This window comes from Betta splendens, chromosome 3 (assembly GCF_900634795.4).
Source record: "Betta splendens chromosome 3, fBetSpl5.4, whole genome shotgun sequence".
NCBI lineage: Eukaryota > Metazoa > Chordata > Actinopteri > Anabantiformes > Osphronemidae > Betta > Betta splendens.
Window position 1 is genome coordinate 1,639,264 of NC_040883.2, and position 16,578 is coordinate 1,655,841.

At 49.7% G+C, this 16,578-nt stretch overlaps 2 protein-coding genes across 3 annotated transcripts in view; one reads left to right on the plus strand and one right to left on the minus strand.

Moving 5' to 3' along the window:
* The window catches only part of bbox1 (butyrobetaine (gamma), 2-oxoglutarate dioxygenase (gamma-butyrobetaine hydroxylase) 1), a 95,043-nt gene that overhangs the window by 48,297 nt on the left and 30,168 nt on the right, over positions 1–16,578 (plus strand). The gene's annotated exons all lie outside the window — the stretch shown is intronic.
* Positions 2,739–13,042, minus strand: muc15 (mucin 15, cell surface associated). 2 transcript variants are annotated; one of them, XM_055507577.1, is made up of 4 exons: positions 12,722–13,042; positions 10,073–10,784; positions 4,797–4,967; positions 2,739–4,021 (listed from the first exon to the last, which is right to left on the minus strand). In XM_055507577.1, the coding sequence occupies exons 2-4, from the start codon at positions 10,761–10,763 to the stop codon at positions 3,906–3,908; spliced, it is 978 nt and encodes a 325-aa protein (XP_055363552.1). In that variant the 5' UTR covers positions 10,764–10,784; positions 12,722–13,042; the 3' UTR covers positions 2,739–3,905. The 2 variants fall into 2 exon arrangements, with proteins under 2 accessions (XP_055363552.1, XP_028999357.1); XM_029143524.3 differs by having other exon boundaries at positions 12,750–13,040.

A 16,578-nucleotide genomic window follows, 5' to 3' on the forward strand; every position in this document is an offset into this window, starting at 1 on the left:
AGCCCAGTCCAGCATCGCTTCAGGTTACTGGACTGGGCAGCACCTGCGGCTGCAGGTTTGAGTGTGTCAGCGCCACAGCTACTGGTTAACTTCCAGTTAAAAACGCTCAGAAGGTGCCTCCTCTGATTCACAGCTGCTCGACCTGCTCTGCGTTCACTGTAGGTGCTGCTCTCATTCAGATAAAAAACATTGTGAAGAGCGTTTCATCCGTTCAGAGAAACATTTACAGGTTTACGGTCATGAGATGAAGACATCACTGCACTGACACATGGACCAGAATCAGTGGTTCACCTCAGACACAGGTTTAATCCAAATAGACCTAAATACTTTACTTTCTTCTAGACTTTGACCTTTTTGGATTCATGCTCGGAGCTGAAGGAGCTGAAACCAATGTAAGGATGTTAAGGATGTCTGGTTTTGTGCTCGACGTATTAAAAGGCTTTGATGAATGCCTGCAGCTGCTTTTCTGGCCTTCCAGCCTTTTACTGGACTGAAAGCAGAGTTGTGAGTGCAGCGTCGAGGCAGCAGGCGGCTGCCGCCCCCTCCTCCTCCTCCTCCTCCTCCTCTTCATGTCTTGCAGGAGCACTGGTTCGGCTCCTGTTGGCTGCATCCAGGGCAAACGTTCATCTCTTACTCACTACTTTAGCTTTAGCCTCTGTGTCGACCTTTTGTTCATCCTGCAGCGCGTTGCGTTCCACTAACTGCGGCCACATTGGTATTCGTGTACAGCGTCCTGCTTCCATTATCCTTCCTCAGGTTTCTGCAGGACTGTAGGCGTCTTCGTTTGCATAACTGACAGCACAACCTTGCTTATTTTTTTCTATGCAAATATCACTCCCTCGGCTCATCTGTATATTTGGAAACCTTCTGTTTACCTGTGGCGCGAGCGTCTCCGTCAGAGGACGCTGCCCTTTCGGATCCACTCCAGTGACCCGACAGCAGCCAGAACCAGTGACGGGGCATCAGCCGCAGAGACAGAGGGAGAATGTTAACCTGCTGTTTGGCCTCATTTCCACCTCTGTCATATCCCATTCAGCTTTCAAACAGTCTGAGCAGAAGCAGGTTTGCTTTTCAAATGCAAAAAACAGTTAATTCCCTGTCGACTCGCTCCAAACTCACTTTGCCCAATTAAGTCAGAATCCAGTCAAGATTATCCTGAAAACGTGTGCACTGACACGAATGTTTGGCCTCATAAGGAAAGACTTCTCTGAAAAATATCTGTGTTGTTTTCTTTTAATCTGACTTTAGGTTAGTTTTTTATTTCATTTGTGCAAGTAGAGGCTGGATGTGATTAGTTTAACAGTACAAAGAAAAAGGGAAGAATCCACTGTCATTTTACATAAATTCAATCATCACCTTTAAGTTCATTCTAAACATTATTATATATTATTTCTGTGCATCATTTGTGATGTGTGAATGCAGACAGACGTCAGTCCTGGAGCTGTGCAGCCTCTGTTTCTCCTGTTCTACTGTGGCTCCAGAATAACACACATTTATTGTTTTTATCTCATTCGTGTCGCAGGCAACTGACATGCAAATCTGAAAAATAAGCAAGCGTTAATAAATGTCTGTCTGTCGCAGACTCAGATGTGGCTGCCTGCGTGTGCCAGGTAGACGAGCTGCTCGTGCATTTTGAGCGTGTTGTCAAACTGGACGTCAAGCTGTTCCTTCTTTTACCACAGTTTCATGCTGTGAATTATTGAGGCCGCTTTGGCAGCAGTGGCTGCAACAGCAGCTGCACATCAGCTTCCATATGCCAGCGCTCTCGCCGCTCCTCTCTTATTAAGTATAAGCAGGGAATTTGAGGGTTATTAGGATGTGCCACAGATTTATCCCCAGCGCCGACATGCTTTTTCCATCGTATGCTATTCATTAATATCAATATTCTCCATCACGGAGAAAAGGAGAACAAACTGAAACAAATGCCTTTGATCTTTTGCAATGTCAGAGACTATTTTCATTCTGAAAATAACATCATTACACAACATGCACTGCATAAAAGTCAATGAAGTCAGAAGGAAATCTGAACTTTTTACCTTTATACTTTACTATATAGGAACTATTGACTTTTGATGTTTAGTTTTTTAAATGAACACATGTATGAGCTTGGGGCCACTGTAAACTGCGCTGATGTCACAGTCATCAAGTGAAATATTAAATGACACTACCGATCGGTAACAGATTTCTTTACCTCTGACCATAAAACTGCATTAACTGTCGTATAGACTCACCTGACTTCTTATTGCAGCAGCCACAGGTTCGCTTCACTTCCAGCCTGATGAAAATGAATTTAGCCAGAAACACATCTGACGTAGCCTCAATCCAGATAGCAATCGTTTAATTTCACTGGAATTAATGTGACGCAGCTGGACGTGTAAATTAACCTGCGTACACCCCCAGTGAAATATGTACATTCTCTAACAAGGACTTTGGTGTCAGGTAATTGATTTGAGAACCCTGCCAAACAATCATCTGCTAAACTGTTGTGGTTAATTAAAACAGGCACAATCTGTCCACGGAGCAGTTTCTGATGATGACTGGAAAAAAGCTGCTCGTTCAAATGTGTTAATGCTGTGTGTGTGTGTGTGTGTGTGTGTGTGTGTGTGTGTGTGTGTGTGTGTGTGTGTGTGTGTGTGTGTGTGTGTGTGTGTGTGTGTGTGTTTTTTAATGTCATACTTTACTCTCAAACTATGTGACAATTTTGTGTCAAATCACAAAATGAGCACAACTTCCGTATCCTTGGTTTAGTCCTTTTAATATTTTACAGGAAATTGTGATGAACATACATGCAGACGTCTCCTATGATTCATTATTTGTTCAGTAATCACTGCAATTCTTTAACCAAATGCTTCTCGCACTGATTGATGTATGAAATTACAGCGAGGAAGCTGCAGCGTCCAGCCTCACGTCTCACATCAGCTGTAATCACGGAGCAGAGAGATTCAGAAACAACAAAGCTCCATGATGAATTCTGGAGGCTTTTCCTTCACCTGTACAGCTACAAAACAGTAATTATGAAATATTATTGGAGCTTTTCACACCAGGCAGCGGCTCCTTAAAGTCAGACGGGTCTGAAGACGCTGTTCGCGCCTACGTTGCTGTTGAGGAGCAGAATGCGTTGTTTGGACAACTGGAGGTCAGAAGATTGAACAGGATGTTGTATTTGTGGCTACAGAGCGGTGAGGACCTCATGCACCGCTCCCCTCCTGAATCTCAAACCCTGGGTTAATGAGCAGCCGAGCAGCTCCAGCCTCGCTCTGCCTCCGTCGCTGCGGCAGATAAATAAACCCGTTGTTGGTTTGATGATTCATTTCCAATCGGTGGATCATGGGGAAGCACAGTTTGGATCTAATATCATTTATTCCTTTGTGAACAGCGGGTGAAAGTTGATCCGGACGCTGCCATTGTTCGCTGTGGCCGTGGGCTTCGGTGCCTCAGCAGGTCCACTCCCCGATCGGTTACTCAGCTTTTACTGACGAACAGAAAATCAGCTGCAGAAGCGCGGCCTAGTTCCACTCTTTGACCCTATTAGAATATAAAATGTCCTACTAGAACAAGAGGAATCAACTTAAACCAAAAGCCATAACACTTGTTTTTCTTAGTATTTTCTTCTTTCGTGTCTTTATTTTTTGAAGGTCTTCATTGACAGCGAAGCAGGTTATCGGTTAGTTAAGGATGTAAATGATTATGTTTTGGCAGCACACATACGCAAATGGCTGAAGGTTAAATGTGGCCGTTGTAGTTCACGTTCTACTTCAGTAAATCTATGCAGCACAGTGTGAAATCATACGTGTGAGAGCGAATCTACAGAACCTCTGTCCACAAGTCGGACTTCCAGCATTCTCTTATTTACACGACGACTTCATGTCAGTGGGCAGGAAGACAGTTCATGAGGTCGGCCGCTTTCAGTGGCGTCCTGGAAAGTTCGTCATCTGGATGCTGTCTCCTTGGAGTCCTGCGTTGTAATAGGCCGAGCCGCCGAAGTTCAGGTCCAGAGGTTCACTGTTGTCGAGTCTGAGGACTGTGAATCACACGAGGTGCAGACACATTAAGCGTTTGTGTGCTTCATGCTGGATTTTCCTGTTTTCCTGCGTTAATGGAGCGTTTGCTTCCTTCTGACCTGCAACAGAACTGCTACTAAAGGAACAACGGCCCATAAAGCACTTTTACTGCCGCTGTAATTCAACACTTACTATTATTGTTCAGTGTTTATGGGTCTAATGTTGTAATCTGGTGTAACACACAGCGATGCCCTGTATTTCCACTAACGCTATGCACGGGTTAGAATTCCCTGAGACTGCGCCCAGCAGCGGCTTCGTCCAGCAGACGCATGAAAGCACCCACCGCGGTACCAGTAAACAGCACAGATTGCTGCTGAGTGGGAAGACTGAGGAAGTAAATTACACTTAACCACGAAATAACAAGTGCAACACAGAGATAGGGTTTCCAGCCTCCAGCTTCTGCTTCAGCTTCCACAAACGAAAACAATAAATCCCAGCAGATACTAAAAAGGCTGACGCTGTGATAGAAGTGGGACAGAAAAACATGGGAGCGTTCATGTAAGTTCAGATTCACAGACAGATAAATCACTAGCATTGTTAATAACCCCTTAATATACGGTTAGCTTAGCATGAACGCGGCACATCAAGTCCAAACTAAAGGTCACATCAAAAAAACTCTCATTGTTTTAGACTCTTTGCAACCTGACGTCCAACGTTAGAGAACGTTATCAGATCTGAACCTCATCAACCATCGATCGGAGCGTTCCCCGTCCCGGCGCGGGTCCGTCTACGTACCTGGGTCTGACGGGTACTCCTCCACCAGCTTCCTGTGGGAGAAGCCTTTGTGGCGCCTGCTTCTCAGCACGGCGTAGGCCACCAGGCCCAGCACGCTCACGGCCAGCATGGTCCCCAGCACCGCGGCCCACTGCGCGTAGCGTTTGTTCCTGGGCGGTTCTGAGGCGAAACCTGTGGAGGAGGTGGGACGGTTAAACAGCTGGCGTCTGACGGAGAACCCAGCGCCGGTCAAACTGCTGCTGTCTGACGGAGAACCCAGCGCCGGTCAAACTGCTGCTGTCTGATGTGACGGAGAACCCAGTGACGATTAAACCGCTGACAGCTGCCGGAGAACCCAGTGACGATCAAACTGCTGCTGTCTAATGGAGAACCCAGTGACGGTCAAACCGCTGACGGCGGCCAGAGAACCCAGTGACGGTCAAACTGCTGCTGTCTGACTGTGACAGAGAACCCAGTGACTGTTAAACCGCTGCCGTCTGATGTGACGGAGAACCCAGTGACAGTTAAACCGCTGCCATCTGACGGAGAACCCAGTGACGGTCAAACTGCTGCTGTCTGATGTGACGGAGAACCCAGTGACGATTAAACCGCTGACAGCTGCCGGAGAACCCAGTGACGATCAAACTGCTGCTGTCTAATGGAGAACCCAGTGACGGTCAAACCGCTGACGGCGGCCAGAGAACCCAGCGCCGGTCAAACTGCTCCTGTGTGACGGAGAACCCAGCGCCGGTCAAACTGCTGTTGTCCGATTTGACGGAGAACCCAGTGATGATTAAACCGCTGCCAACTGACGGAGAACCCAGTGACGGTTAAACTGCTGACGGCTGACGGAGAACCCAGTGACGGTTAAACCGCTGCCATCTGACGGAGAACCCAGCGCCGGTCAAACTGCTGCTGTCTGATGTGACGGAGAACCCAGTGACGATTAAACCGCTGACAGCTGCCGGAGAACCCAGTGACGATCAAACTGCTGCTGTCTAATGGAGAACCCAGTGACGGTCAAACCGCTGACGGCGGCCAGAGAACCCAGTGACGGTCAAACTGCTGCTGTCTGACTGTGACAGAGAACCCAGTGACTGTTAAACCGCTGCCGTCTGATGTGACGGAGAACCCAGTGACGGTTAAACTGCTGCCATCTGACGGAGAACCCAGTGACGGTCAAACTGCTGCTGTCTGATGTGACGGAGAACCCAGTGACGGTTAAACCGCTGACAGCTGACGGAGAACCCAGCGCCGGTCAAACTGCTGCTGTCTGATGTGACGGAGAACCCAGTGACAATTAAACCACTGACAGCTGCCGGAGAACCCAGTGACGATCAAACTGCTGCTGTCTAATGGAGAACCCAGTGACGGTCAAACCGCTGACGGCGGCCAGAGAACCCAGTGACGGTCAAACTGCTGCTGTCTGACTGTGACAGAGAACCCAGTGACTGTTAAACCGCTGCCGTCTGATGTGACGGAGAACCCAGTGACGGTTAAACCGCTGCCATCTGACGGAGAACCCAGTGACGGTCAAACTGCTGCTGTCTGATGTGACGGAGAACCCAGTGACGGTTAAACCGCTGACAGCTGACGGAGAACCCAGCGCCGGTCAAACTGCTCCTGTGTGACGGAGAACCCAGCGCCGGTCAAACTGCTGCTGTCCGATTTGACGGAGAACCCAGTGATGATTAAACCGCTGCCAACTGACGGAGAACCCAGTGACGGTTAAACTGCTGACAGCTGACGGAGAACCCAGCGCCGGTCAAACTGCTGCTGTCTGACGGAGAACCCAGCGCCGGTCAAACTGCTGCTGTCTGACGGAGAACCCAGTGACGATTAAACCGCTGCCGTCTGATGTGACAGAGAACCCAGCGCCGGTCAAACTGCTGCTGTCTGATGTGACGGAGAACCCAGTGATGATTAAACCACTGCCATCTGACGGAGAACCCAGTGACGGTTAAACCGCTGACAGCTGACGGAGAACCCAGCGCCGGTCAAACTGCTGCTGTCTGATGTGACGGAGAACCCAGTGACGATTAAACCGCTGACAGCTGCCGGAGAACCCAGTGACGATCAAACTGCTGCTGTCTAATGGAGAACCCAGTGACGGTCAAACCGCTGACGGCGGCCAGAGAACCCAGTGACGGTCAAACTGCTGCTGTCTGACTGTGACAGAGAACCCAGTGACGATTAAACCGCTGCCGTCTGATGTGACAGAGAACCCAGCGCCGGTCAAACTGCTGCTGTCTGATGTGACGGAGAACCCAGTGATGATTAAACCACTGCCATCTGACGGAGAACCCAGTGACGGTTAAACCGCTGACAGCTGACGGAGAACCCAGCGCCGGTCAAACTGCTGCTGTCTGATGTGACGGAGAACCCAGTGACGATTAAACCGCTGACAGCTGCCGGAGAACCCAGTGACGATCAAACTGCTGCTGTCTAATGGAGAACCCAGTGACGGTCAAACCGCTGACGGCGGCCAGAGAACCCAGTGACGGTCAAACTGCTGCTGTCTGACTGTGACAGAGAACCCAGTGACTGTTAAACCGCTGCCGTCTGATGTGACGGAGAACCCAGTGACGGTTAAACTGCTGCCATCTGACGGAGAACCCAGTGACGGTCAAACTGCTGCTGTCTGATGTGACGGAGAACCCAGTGACGGTTAAACCGCTGACAGCTGACGGAGAACCCAGCGCCGGTCAAACTGCTGCTGTCTGATGTGACGGAGAACCCAGTGACAATTAAACCACTGACAGCTGCCGGAGAACCCAGTGACGATCAAACTGCTGCTGTCTAATGGAGAACCCAGTGACGGTCAAACCGCTGACGGCGGCCAGAGAACCCAGTGACGGTAAAACTGCTGCTGTCTGACTGTGACAGAGAACCCAGTGACTGTTAAACCGCTGCCGTCTGATGTGACGGAGAACCCAGTGACGGTTAAACCGCTGCCATCTGACGGAGAACCCAGTGACGGTCATACTGCTGCTGTCTGATGTGACGGAGAACCCAGTGACGGTTAAACCGCTGACAGCTGACGGAGAACCCAGTGACGGTTAAACCGCTGCAATCTGATGGAGAACCCAGTGACGGTTAAACTGCTGACAGCGGCCGGAGAACCCAGTGACGGTTAAACCGCTGACAGCTGACGGAGAACCCAGCGCCGGTCAAACTGCTCCTGTGTGACGGAGAACCCAGCGCCGGTCAAACTGCTGCTGTCCGATTTGACGGAGAACCCAGTGATGATTAAACCGCTGCCAACTGACGGAGAACCCAGTGACGGTTAAACTGCTGACGGCTGACGGAGAACCCAGTGACGGTTAAACCGCTGCCATCTGATGGAGAACCCAGTGACGGTTAAACTGCTGACAGCTGACGGAGAACCCAGCGCCGGTCAAACTGCTGCTGTCTGACGGAGAACCCAGCGCCGGTCAAACTGCTTCTGTCTGACGGAGAACCCAGTGACGATTAAACCGCTGCCGTCTGATGTGACAGAGAACCCAGCGCCGGTCAAACTGCTGCTGTCTGATGTGACGGAGAACCCAGTGATGATTAAACCACTGCCATCTGACGGAGAACCCAGTGACGGTTAAACCGCTGACAGCTGACGGAGAACCCAGCGCCGGTCAAACTGCTGCTGTCTGATGTGACGGAGAACCCAGTGACGATTAAACCGCTGACAGCTGCCGGAGAACCCAGTGACGATCAAACTGCTGCTGTCTAATGGAGAACCCAGTGACGGTCAAACCGCTGACGGCGGCCAGAGAACCCAGTGACGGTCAAACTGCTGCTGTCTGACTGTGACAGAGAACCCAGTGACTGTTAAACCGCTGCCGTCTGATGTGACGGAGAACCCAGTGACGGTTAAACCGCTGCCATCTGACGGAGAACCCAGTGACGGTCAAACTGCTGCTGTCTGATGTGACGGAGAACCCAGTGACGGTTAAACCGCTGACAGCTGACGGAGAACCCAGCGCCGGTCAAACTGCTGCTGTCTGATGTGACGGAGAACCCAGTGACAATTAAACCACTGACAGCTGCCGGAGAACCCAGTGACGATCAAACTGCTGCTGTCTAATGGAGAACCCAGTGACGGTCAAACCGCTGACGGCGGCCAGAGAACCCAGTGACGGTCAAACTGCTGCTGTCTGACTGTGACAGAGAACCCAGTGACTGTTAAACCGTCACTGGGTTCTCCATTAGACAAACTGCCTTCATCTGACGGAGAACCCAGCGCCGGTTCCTCCTCTTTCCGGCGACGGTGCTCGTGTTGTCGGCTCGTTCATATTTCATCACATGCATAATTCAGAGGCCGTGTTTATGTGGAAAAGGCTCCGTCTGCATCTCGCCCACTTTCTCACTCCTCATTTCGCTTGCTGTAATTTGCAGCAGCAGAGATAAAACAGTGGAGGTGGTTTCTCCTTATGAACCGCATTTTACTTCGGTTGTGGCTGGAATGAGTGGAGTCGCATCGTGTCTCCTGGTGTCGGGGGAGTCCGGGTTCCTGTTCGGTGACGTCTCTATGGAGAACGCTGATGAAATGGCGGGAAACGGCAGCGCGCTGCGGACAGGCGGCCGCGGTGAGCGGCTCATTTTACGGCGGCGCTGCGGTGGAAGCGGCTCATATTTTCTGTGTTTATCTGGACTCTGCGCTGTCACAGTCTCTCGCGGCCGCGCTCTCTCTCTGTTTTTCCTGCGGTTTCACCGGCGTTTATTGCCGTCGTTTGTTAATGTTATGTCCTGCTGTCACGTCGCCCGTGCGGTGTGTTTTATTTTAAGGCCGAGCCGGTGCCGGATCTTTAAGGGCCCTGTTCGCTGGTGCCGTGTTACAGCAGCAGCGAGTCTGCTTGTGTATGTTTGCAGGAAAATGTCATTTGAAACAGATCTCACGCCCTGAACAGAGGCAGCGTTTTGACCCTGGTCTCTGACCACCGCTCTCATGTTTGTCTCTCTACTGAACAGGGTTCCATTGTGCTGTGAGAAGGTACTGGTAACGGACCCCTTCAGTCACAGCAGCCACATCGGTGGCACCTGAAACCCAAACCACCCGGCTCCTCAGGAAGAAGGGCCGTTTGTCTGTTAGCAATGGGGCAAAGATGCAGCTTAGTGCTTTGGGAAAAGAGCCGTGTAAAACAATCAGCAGCGACATCTGAGCGCCTAAAAGCAGCCACTGCCTCTCTTACTTTAGTCAGCGTCTCTAAAGGCCCGGACAGAATGGACAGAACGCAGATGTGTTTCCTAAGTACCTGTGGGTCAGACTGAGGCGTGCTGGGAGGAAGCCGCTCAAACTCTACCTCTTTCTCCGAGGGCGGCGTCTTTGTCCGTCTTGTTGGCCTTCGCAGGCGTGTCCACGGACGTGGGCGTCGAGGTCCACGGCCCCGCAGCGGTCGTCTCCGGGGGGAACGGCGTGGAGGTGCCATTGGCCTCGGGCGTCGCTGCCCTGGTGCCGTTGGGCTCGGGCGTCGCTGCCCTGGTGCCGTTGGGCTCGGGCGTCGCTGCCCTGGTGCCGTTGGGCTCTGTGCTGTTGGTGAACGCCGGCGCTCGGGTAGCGTTGGCCTGTGGAGCGACGGCGGTCGGCTGCGAGTCAGGAAGCCCAGTGGAGTTCTTGGTCTCGGGGTCCGAGGTGGGCGGCGGCGCTGTGGAGGTGTGGTCTTTTGTGCCGTTGACCAGGCTCGTGTTGGCGGGAACTGAAGCCGTGGGAGCGGGAGGCGCCGTCGCCTCGGCGACCTCTTGATCCGTGGTGTTGCTGTTCTGAGCAATTACGTTGAGTTCTTCTTCAGGATCTGCTACCGTGAAGCCAGAGGTTCCTTCGCTGTCCATGCTGGACGCGTCCTCTTCCTCGGTGGTGCCGTTCACACGGCCGAGCTTCCTGGGCGGCTCGCGGAGCCAGGCCTTGTCCAGCGTGCGGCCTGGAGAGTCGGTGGTCTGAGCTGCCAGCTGGACGAACAGGAGGAGCCACACGGCGGTTTTCAGCAGACGCTCCATCGCCGCTCGGCTTTTAGTTTCCTGAAACACAGCATGGAAGAGGCCAAATGTTGGTCACATGTTCACTTCACCTCATGATCATCAAAACAAATGGATCAAGTATCTGTTTGCCTGATGAACGAAATCCAAGACTTCCTTGCGCCTCAATTAATGCTTACGATCAGTGATGTAACTGATCTGAGCTCAGTTAAATCTGTGAAACAGCAGCTGTTGTTGAAACTACACACAACACAGTCCTGGTGACGTTCTGCTGGTTCTGGTGTGAACATGAGGTGTCATGTTGCTCTTTGTCCCAACGTTGGATTCATGACTGCAGGTGCCACGTCCTGAATGACTATGAGGCATCACTGAAAGCCCAGTCTACTTCCATAGACTTTTACTGTCGTCACTTTGCTGCATATAATTGTACTGATTCCAAATAAGAAAGTTGAAGTGTGGCTATTTGAACGAGCTCCTTTATGGTCCACACTTGCTTGTGTGGAGTGAATGGAGAAGCTGTGGCCTGTGATGGAGCGACCCGCTGTGTGAATGCTGGATCAATGTAACTGCTTATGTTTACATCACTGGGAGCACATCGTTAAAGAAAATGGCTCAATCCACCCAGACGCAGGGAGGGAACAGGCCGGACCAGTCGTACAGTGGAGAAACCGGGCCCTTCATTCACGCTGAGATCACAGCTTCCAACTGGGAACGCGGCAGAAGACGCTAGCGTCTTCACTAGATCCCAGTCAAAGACTCACCTGCCAAGAGTTTAATCACAGGCTCAGGTTCAGGTGTGAGCTTCTACGACTGTACGTAGCAGGGGAGCGTACCGTAAAGAACGTTAGCATCCTGCACTCACCCTGGCCCTGATTCATGTCATTGTCGCCATAGAAACAGTGGAATGTGCCTTTAGCCATTCCTGCCGGCTGTAAAATTAATAAAAGCTCCTGGACACAGTTTGAGCTTGTAGAATAAAGGTTTGTTTCTAATTTGCAGAACGCTGAGGGTCTCGTTAAAATCTCAGATCTTGAACTACATGTTTCCATTTGCACCTGAGTTCCCACCGGCTGCAGCTCAGTCCCATTAAACCTTTCACTGTGTCTTCGCCCGAGGGCGATACGTTTGTTTTTATTGATGACGTCTCAGCTGTGAATCAGCTTTTATTGTCGTTCCATCTGCACAAACACACAACCTCAACACCGATTTAAATCACTCTAAACACTGGGCACCTGTTTGACCGCGTGTTGATGTGTTAGCGGTGTAATGATTTGAAACCTGTGTTTCCTGTTGTGTGATGTCATTCTGTCTGTTAGGAGTAAAAATAAGCGCGTGGCGTTTCCGACCTCTGCGCCCTGAAGCGAAAGCCTGTAGCAGCCGAGACGCCGACGTCCCACAAGGACGCGTACGCGGAACCACAGAGATGCTTCCTGTAAACACTCGCCCACACACACTAATTATGTGACTTTAATCTAAATATATGGTCCTTATCACCTGTGAATAAGCTGGAACGAGCGATGGTAATTTAAGTCCTATTCAAATGTTCTGTGGATTACAGTGAGGTGTTTTGACATGAAGCTCAGACACCATCAGACCAAGTTTCACTCTGACTCCTGATTTGACGCCGTTCGTCATTCGGTGAAAACATTTTTACTTTTGTCTTCAGTTGAGTCTGTTTGTTGTTGTTACATATTCTTACATAGAACTGAACTTTGGAGTTGATGTAATAACAAAGGTTCTTTAACTGCTTTGTACCTTGTATTTTCTTTACATGAAGTAGTTTAGTTCATCACTTGTGATCCTAAATCAACGAAGTCGCTCTGAAAGTTAAAGTTAAGTTTGTTGACGTCGACGCTTTCCGTTGTTCAAATCAGGAAAAGTGAAGAAAACCGACAAACTATTTTAAACACACACTTTTTGGGGCTCCTACTGGTTTAAATGAAGAAAATAATTGTCATTAGAATCTTTTTGAGCCTCACATTTCAGCCTTCTCCGGTGAATCCTTACCTTTCTGGGCTGGATCGGATCAAAACAGGTGCACAGGTGAAAACAAATCTCTTCTTGAATGAGCGAAGGCGCTGGAGAGAGAAACGGGAGCGAGGGAGGAGGGCCCAGTGCAGCATTCAGGCATTCAGGGAGCAACCTGCTCAACCTGCCCCTTCACCTGCCAGCCACGGCGACACGCCCGAAGGCATCGCTGGGAGAGGCCGGGGGGGGGTTCCACGGCCGGAGCGGCAGCAACGTTAGCGCCTCGTTATTGCAGGTTCCCATCTAAATACCTGGATTGGTTCATGTGAGTCGACATGTCGCCGGCTGCCAGCTCATATCTGTGAATTCCCCCAGTGGGTGGAGCGTTCGGCCACAGGTCCTTTGAGCTTCTATTTTTCCTACCTAGGCTACCGTTGCCGTGGCAACCAACCGGAGGCTGCCAGCTCGTGTTTCCTCCACGCCTTTGTCCCCGGTCTATATCAGGCTGCAGAGTGACGTGTGACTTTAAGCGCCACCGTGAGTCAGATGAGCAGGGCTTGTTTTTGCGTCGCTGTCATTGGAGAGCGGTGGATGAAGTGGCTCCGAGAGCCGCCGTGCTCTGCTGAGCCGGGAACAAGGAGCAGTTGTTTAGTTAAGGAAGTTAAAGGATGGAGGGGAGTAAAGGCTGAGAGCTCCACAACCAGGTCGCCCTGATTATTTTACATGCTGTGTTTTACGACTGATCAAAGATGTGACATACGCTTTAGTCGTCAAAAGCAAATGACTTTATCTTGAGGCTGAACTGAGCAGCTTGTTGCTGGTCCTCCTGCGTTTGGCTCTGATGGGATCATGTAGCTTCGTCCGGGACGTGAATAATAGAAGCGGCTAAATCTCCCACAGATGAGATAAACACGCTTCACATGAAACCGAAGAGCACAAAAGCCATGAAAAAGTGAAAAGCCTGTGCGGCTGTGGGAAATCTGCATACATTATGAAGCGTTCACGCTGATCCATGCTTCATGGCAGCTTCCGCTCTGCTGCGCGGCGCTGCCTGGAAATGAGCTCTGCCTTGATGTCAACTTGATATCACAAGGTGCCGTGGTTTGAACGGGGACGGAGGAACAGGCGGCACATTACCACTCGCCTTCTGTAATATTCAGGAAATGGATCCAAATAATCCAATTTAATGCAGCAATCGTCCTCCGAAGGCCTCACTGCGAGACAGAAACCGAGTTACAAAAAGGGAGGAAGAGGAGGCGGCTTAAATAAACGCATCAGAGTTCACCTGGTGATGCCATTTTCATACATACTGGCCAATTATTGTTTGTCTCTGCATTTAGAACAAACTAAAATAAATCTTTACCAGGATGTTAATTAATTTTTGGATTACGTTCACATGTCATGTGTTTCATTTAATGTTAAACCTGCTTTTAATTAAAACTGCTCAATAGAAAAGCATCTTTCTTGAAGCTCTGTGTGTTTTCCCAGATAAGGAAAGCACATTATTCATAGTGTGATACACACTGTACAGTACATGAGGTAAACGGGGCCTTGTTTGTGTAAGAAGACTTGTCAGACACACAGTGGAATCAATTCTAAGAGTGGAGAAAGGATTTGTTCTTTAAATTAACAAATCCATATTTTTTGTTTACTGTTCGGTCCTTTGTGAAGCTCAGGGTTGCTTCATCTGAGGATGTGAGTGTTGCTGCATCTTCTTGCTGCCGAATAAGAAAATGCTGCTTCAGTTCAGTTCGAATCACAAAGACTGTTTAAAAAGATTAAGCGTGCTGACAAGTTGGTCTTTATTATGTGGAAAATGTGGCAGATTGGAGGCTCGGTTCAGTTTTTCAGCCGTAGTGACTCGAGGCTGATTTAACAAAAGCCAAAGTTTTTTTACTCAATAGTTTAGTTTGAAAGTTGTGAAGGATCATTTTCCAGCGTGTGATTAATAATTAATTAGCATTAGGATATGCTCACACTGGAGTGTGGTGAAATATCTCAGCGGGTTAAGACATTGAGGAAAATAAGTGTTAATATGTGGATGAGCTGTGGCTGAGATCTGAGGCTGCTTTGGCTTCATCAGCGAGTCAATTTGGGAAATGGCTGAGAGAGGGAGCGTCTAATAGGCAGGATGCCATAATGGCCCGTACTTATCTGAATCTTTTTGAGAATCCTTTGAGCTATTATTGTGTTTAAGGGTAATTCAGTCTGATTAGCTGCAAACACACAGAAAAGGGCACAGTGTGTTTGGCTTTAAATAAGAACTGTAAAGATGCTTTCCATTGATCGGCTGAGGTCATTATCAGGATGCACTTATTGACCGCCATGCGCATTTTCCTTTGAAAAGCACTTTTCTGGACCTCGGGGGAAACAGACGGGAGGAAGTTGCACATGTGATGCAGATTGGGTTTAAGCAACGCTCTGCATCCTTTGGATCCAGTGAGGTTCTGAAGTCTTAAAGGATTTGGGGTCTTCTGACATCAGACGGTTAATTAGACCCCGCCTTCCTGGAGCAGACGCATACACAGTCTGTCGTCTCCATCCACAGCCGCTCTGAGCAGCAAGGTTCTGTCAAACACCACGGCCCTCACGCCTCCGAGGCTCCATTAACTCCCACAGAACCACCCCCCAACGGAGCCCGACAGCATCACCGTCTACACGACGAGGCGCTGATGCTGCCGTTTCCGAGGCGGCTGAAGCTCTGGGAGGAACCAGCGGCCGGTGGTGGTGCCATCGCTGTGGTGGGGCTTCGTTAACCCTTCGTTAACCCTTCGTTAACCCTTCGCTCTCTGCCGCAGACAGACTGCTCTGCATTCTAACAGGAACTGCTTCAGCTGCGTTCTGTTCATCGTGGCCTCAGGGCTGCGACCTGCGTTTGTTTGTTGTAAATGGGCTGAAAACCTCAGGTCTGTTCTTACACACAGTCCAACACCTTGGACGGAATAAATGAGGCTGTGGTGCATTTACTAGGTAATAAATAGTTTAAAGTCAACCTTCATTCTGAGCTTTCATACATTTGCTCCTTTACTGTACTGTATGTAAGAAGAGATAAAACGGTGACTCAGGACTCAAATAATAAAAGTGAACTGAAGTAAAAATCTGAATATGCAGTTTTTCCTCTACAGCGGATGAACGCTCAGCTTGAGATTTCTAAAATAAAATGTCCTAATGTACCATTAATAATTTATTAACACTGGGAAATCAAAGGCTGCTCCTACTCTGTCAGATTGAGTCAATTTGGGGAAATGGCTCTGAGAAGGAACGTGTAACAGCCAAAATGCCACCATGGCTCAGCACTTATACAGCGTTTAAAGAATCCTTTGACCTTTTATTGTGTTTAAGGTTAATTTCACGGTATTCGCTGCAGAGCGGGAGGCGCAGGCCACGCTGGTGTGAAGGTACAGTCCTACCTGCTCACGCTTTCAGTAGCACTTTGCACCTCACTGGAAAGTGATAATTTCAAATCAAAGTCTTTTTGATTCCAAGTTTAAATTCATTTTACAGTAAGTACTTAAATTAAAGCTCCCTGTGCTTTGGATAAACATTTGATTTGATGAGTCTTTGTTTGATGAAGACTGTGCTCGCTCCTGCTTGTTTCTTCAGTTGATCATAAAGCAGTTCATAACAATTCCAGTCAGGTCCTGTGGGATTTCCTCACAGCGGCTTTAATGATTTTAGTGAACGCGAGCATCAGCAGCTAATTGGCTGCAGACGACACAGACTGCTCTGGTGCAGACGTGTGGAGCCCTGGAAACGAATGGACGGCTGCATCGTGGCCTCGTCCTCGTCGGGCTTCTCTCCGCAGCCCATTAACATCTATGCCCAGCTGTGCTGCGTGATGTGCCACAGGCTTAAACTAGTGAGGCCC

Bases quoted from the DNA above. Each gene is read 5' to 3' on its own strand.
- muc15 (XM_055507577.1), bottom strand. From the start codon at position 10,763: ATGGAGCGTCTGCTGAAAACCGCCGTGTGGCTCCTCCTGTTCGTCCAG. The intron at 4,968-10,072 runs GTAGAGTTTGAG...CCTCCTCCACAG, and splicing joins CGCCGCCCTCGGAGAAAGAG to GTTTCGCCTCAGAACCGCCC. The intron at 4,022-4,796 runs GTACGTAGACGG...TGTGATTCACAG, and splicing joins GGAGTACCCGTCAGACCCAG to TCCTCAGACTCGACAACAGT.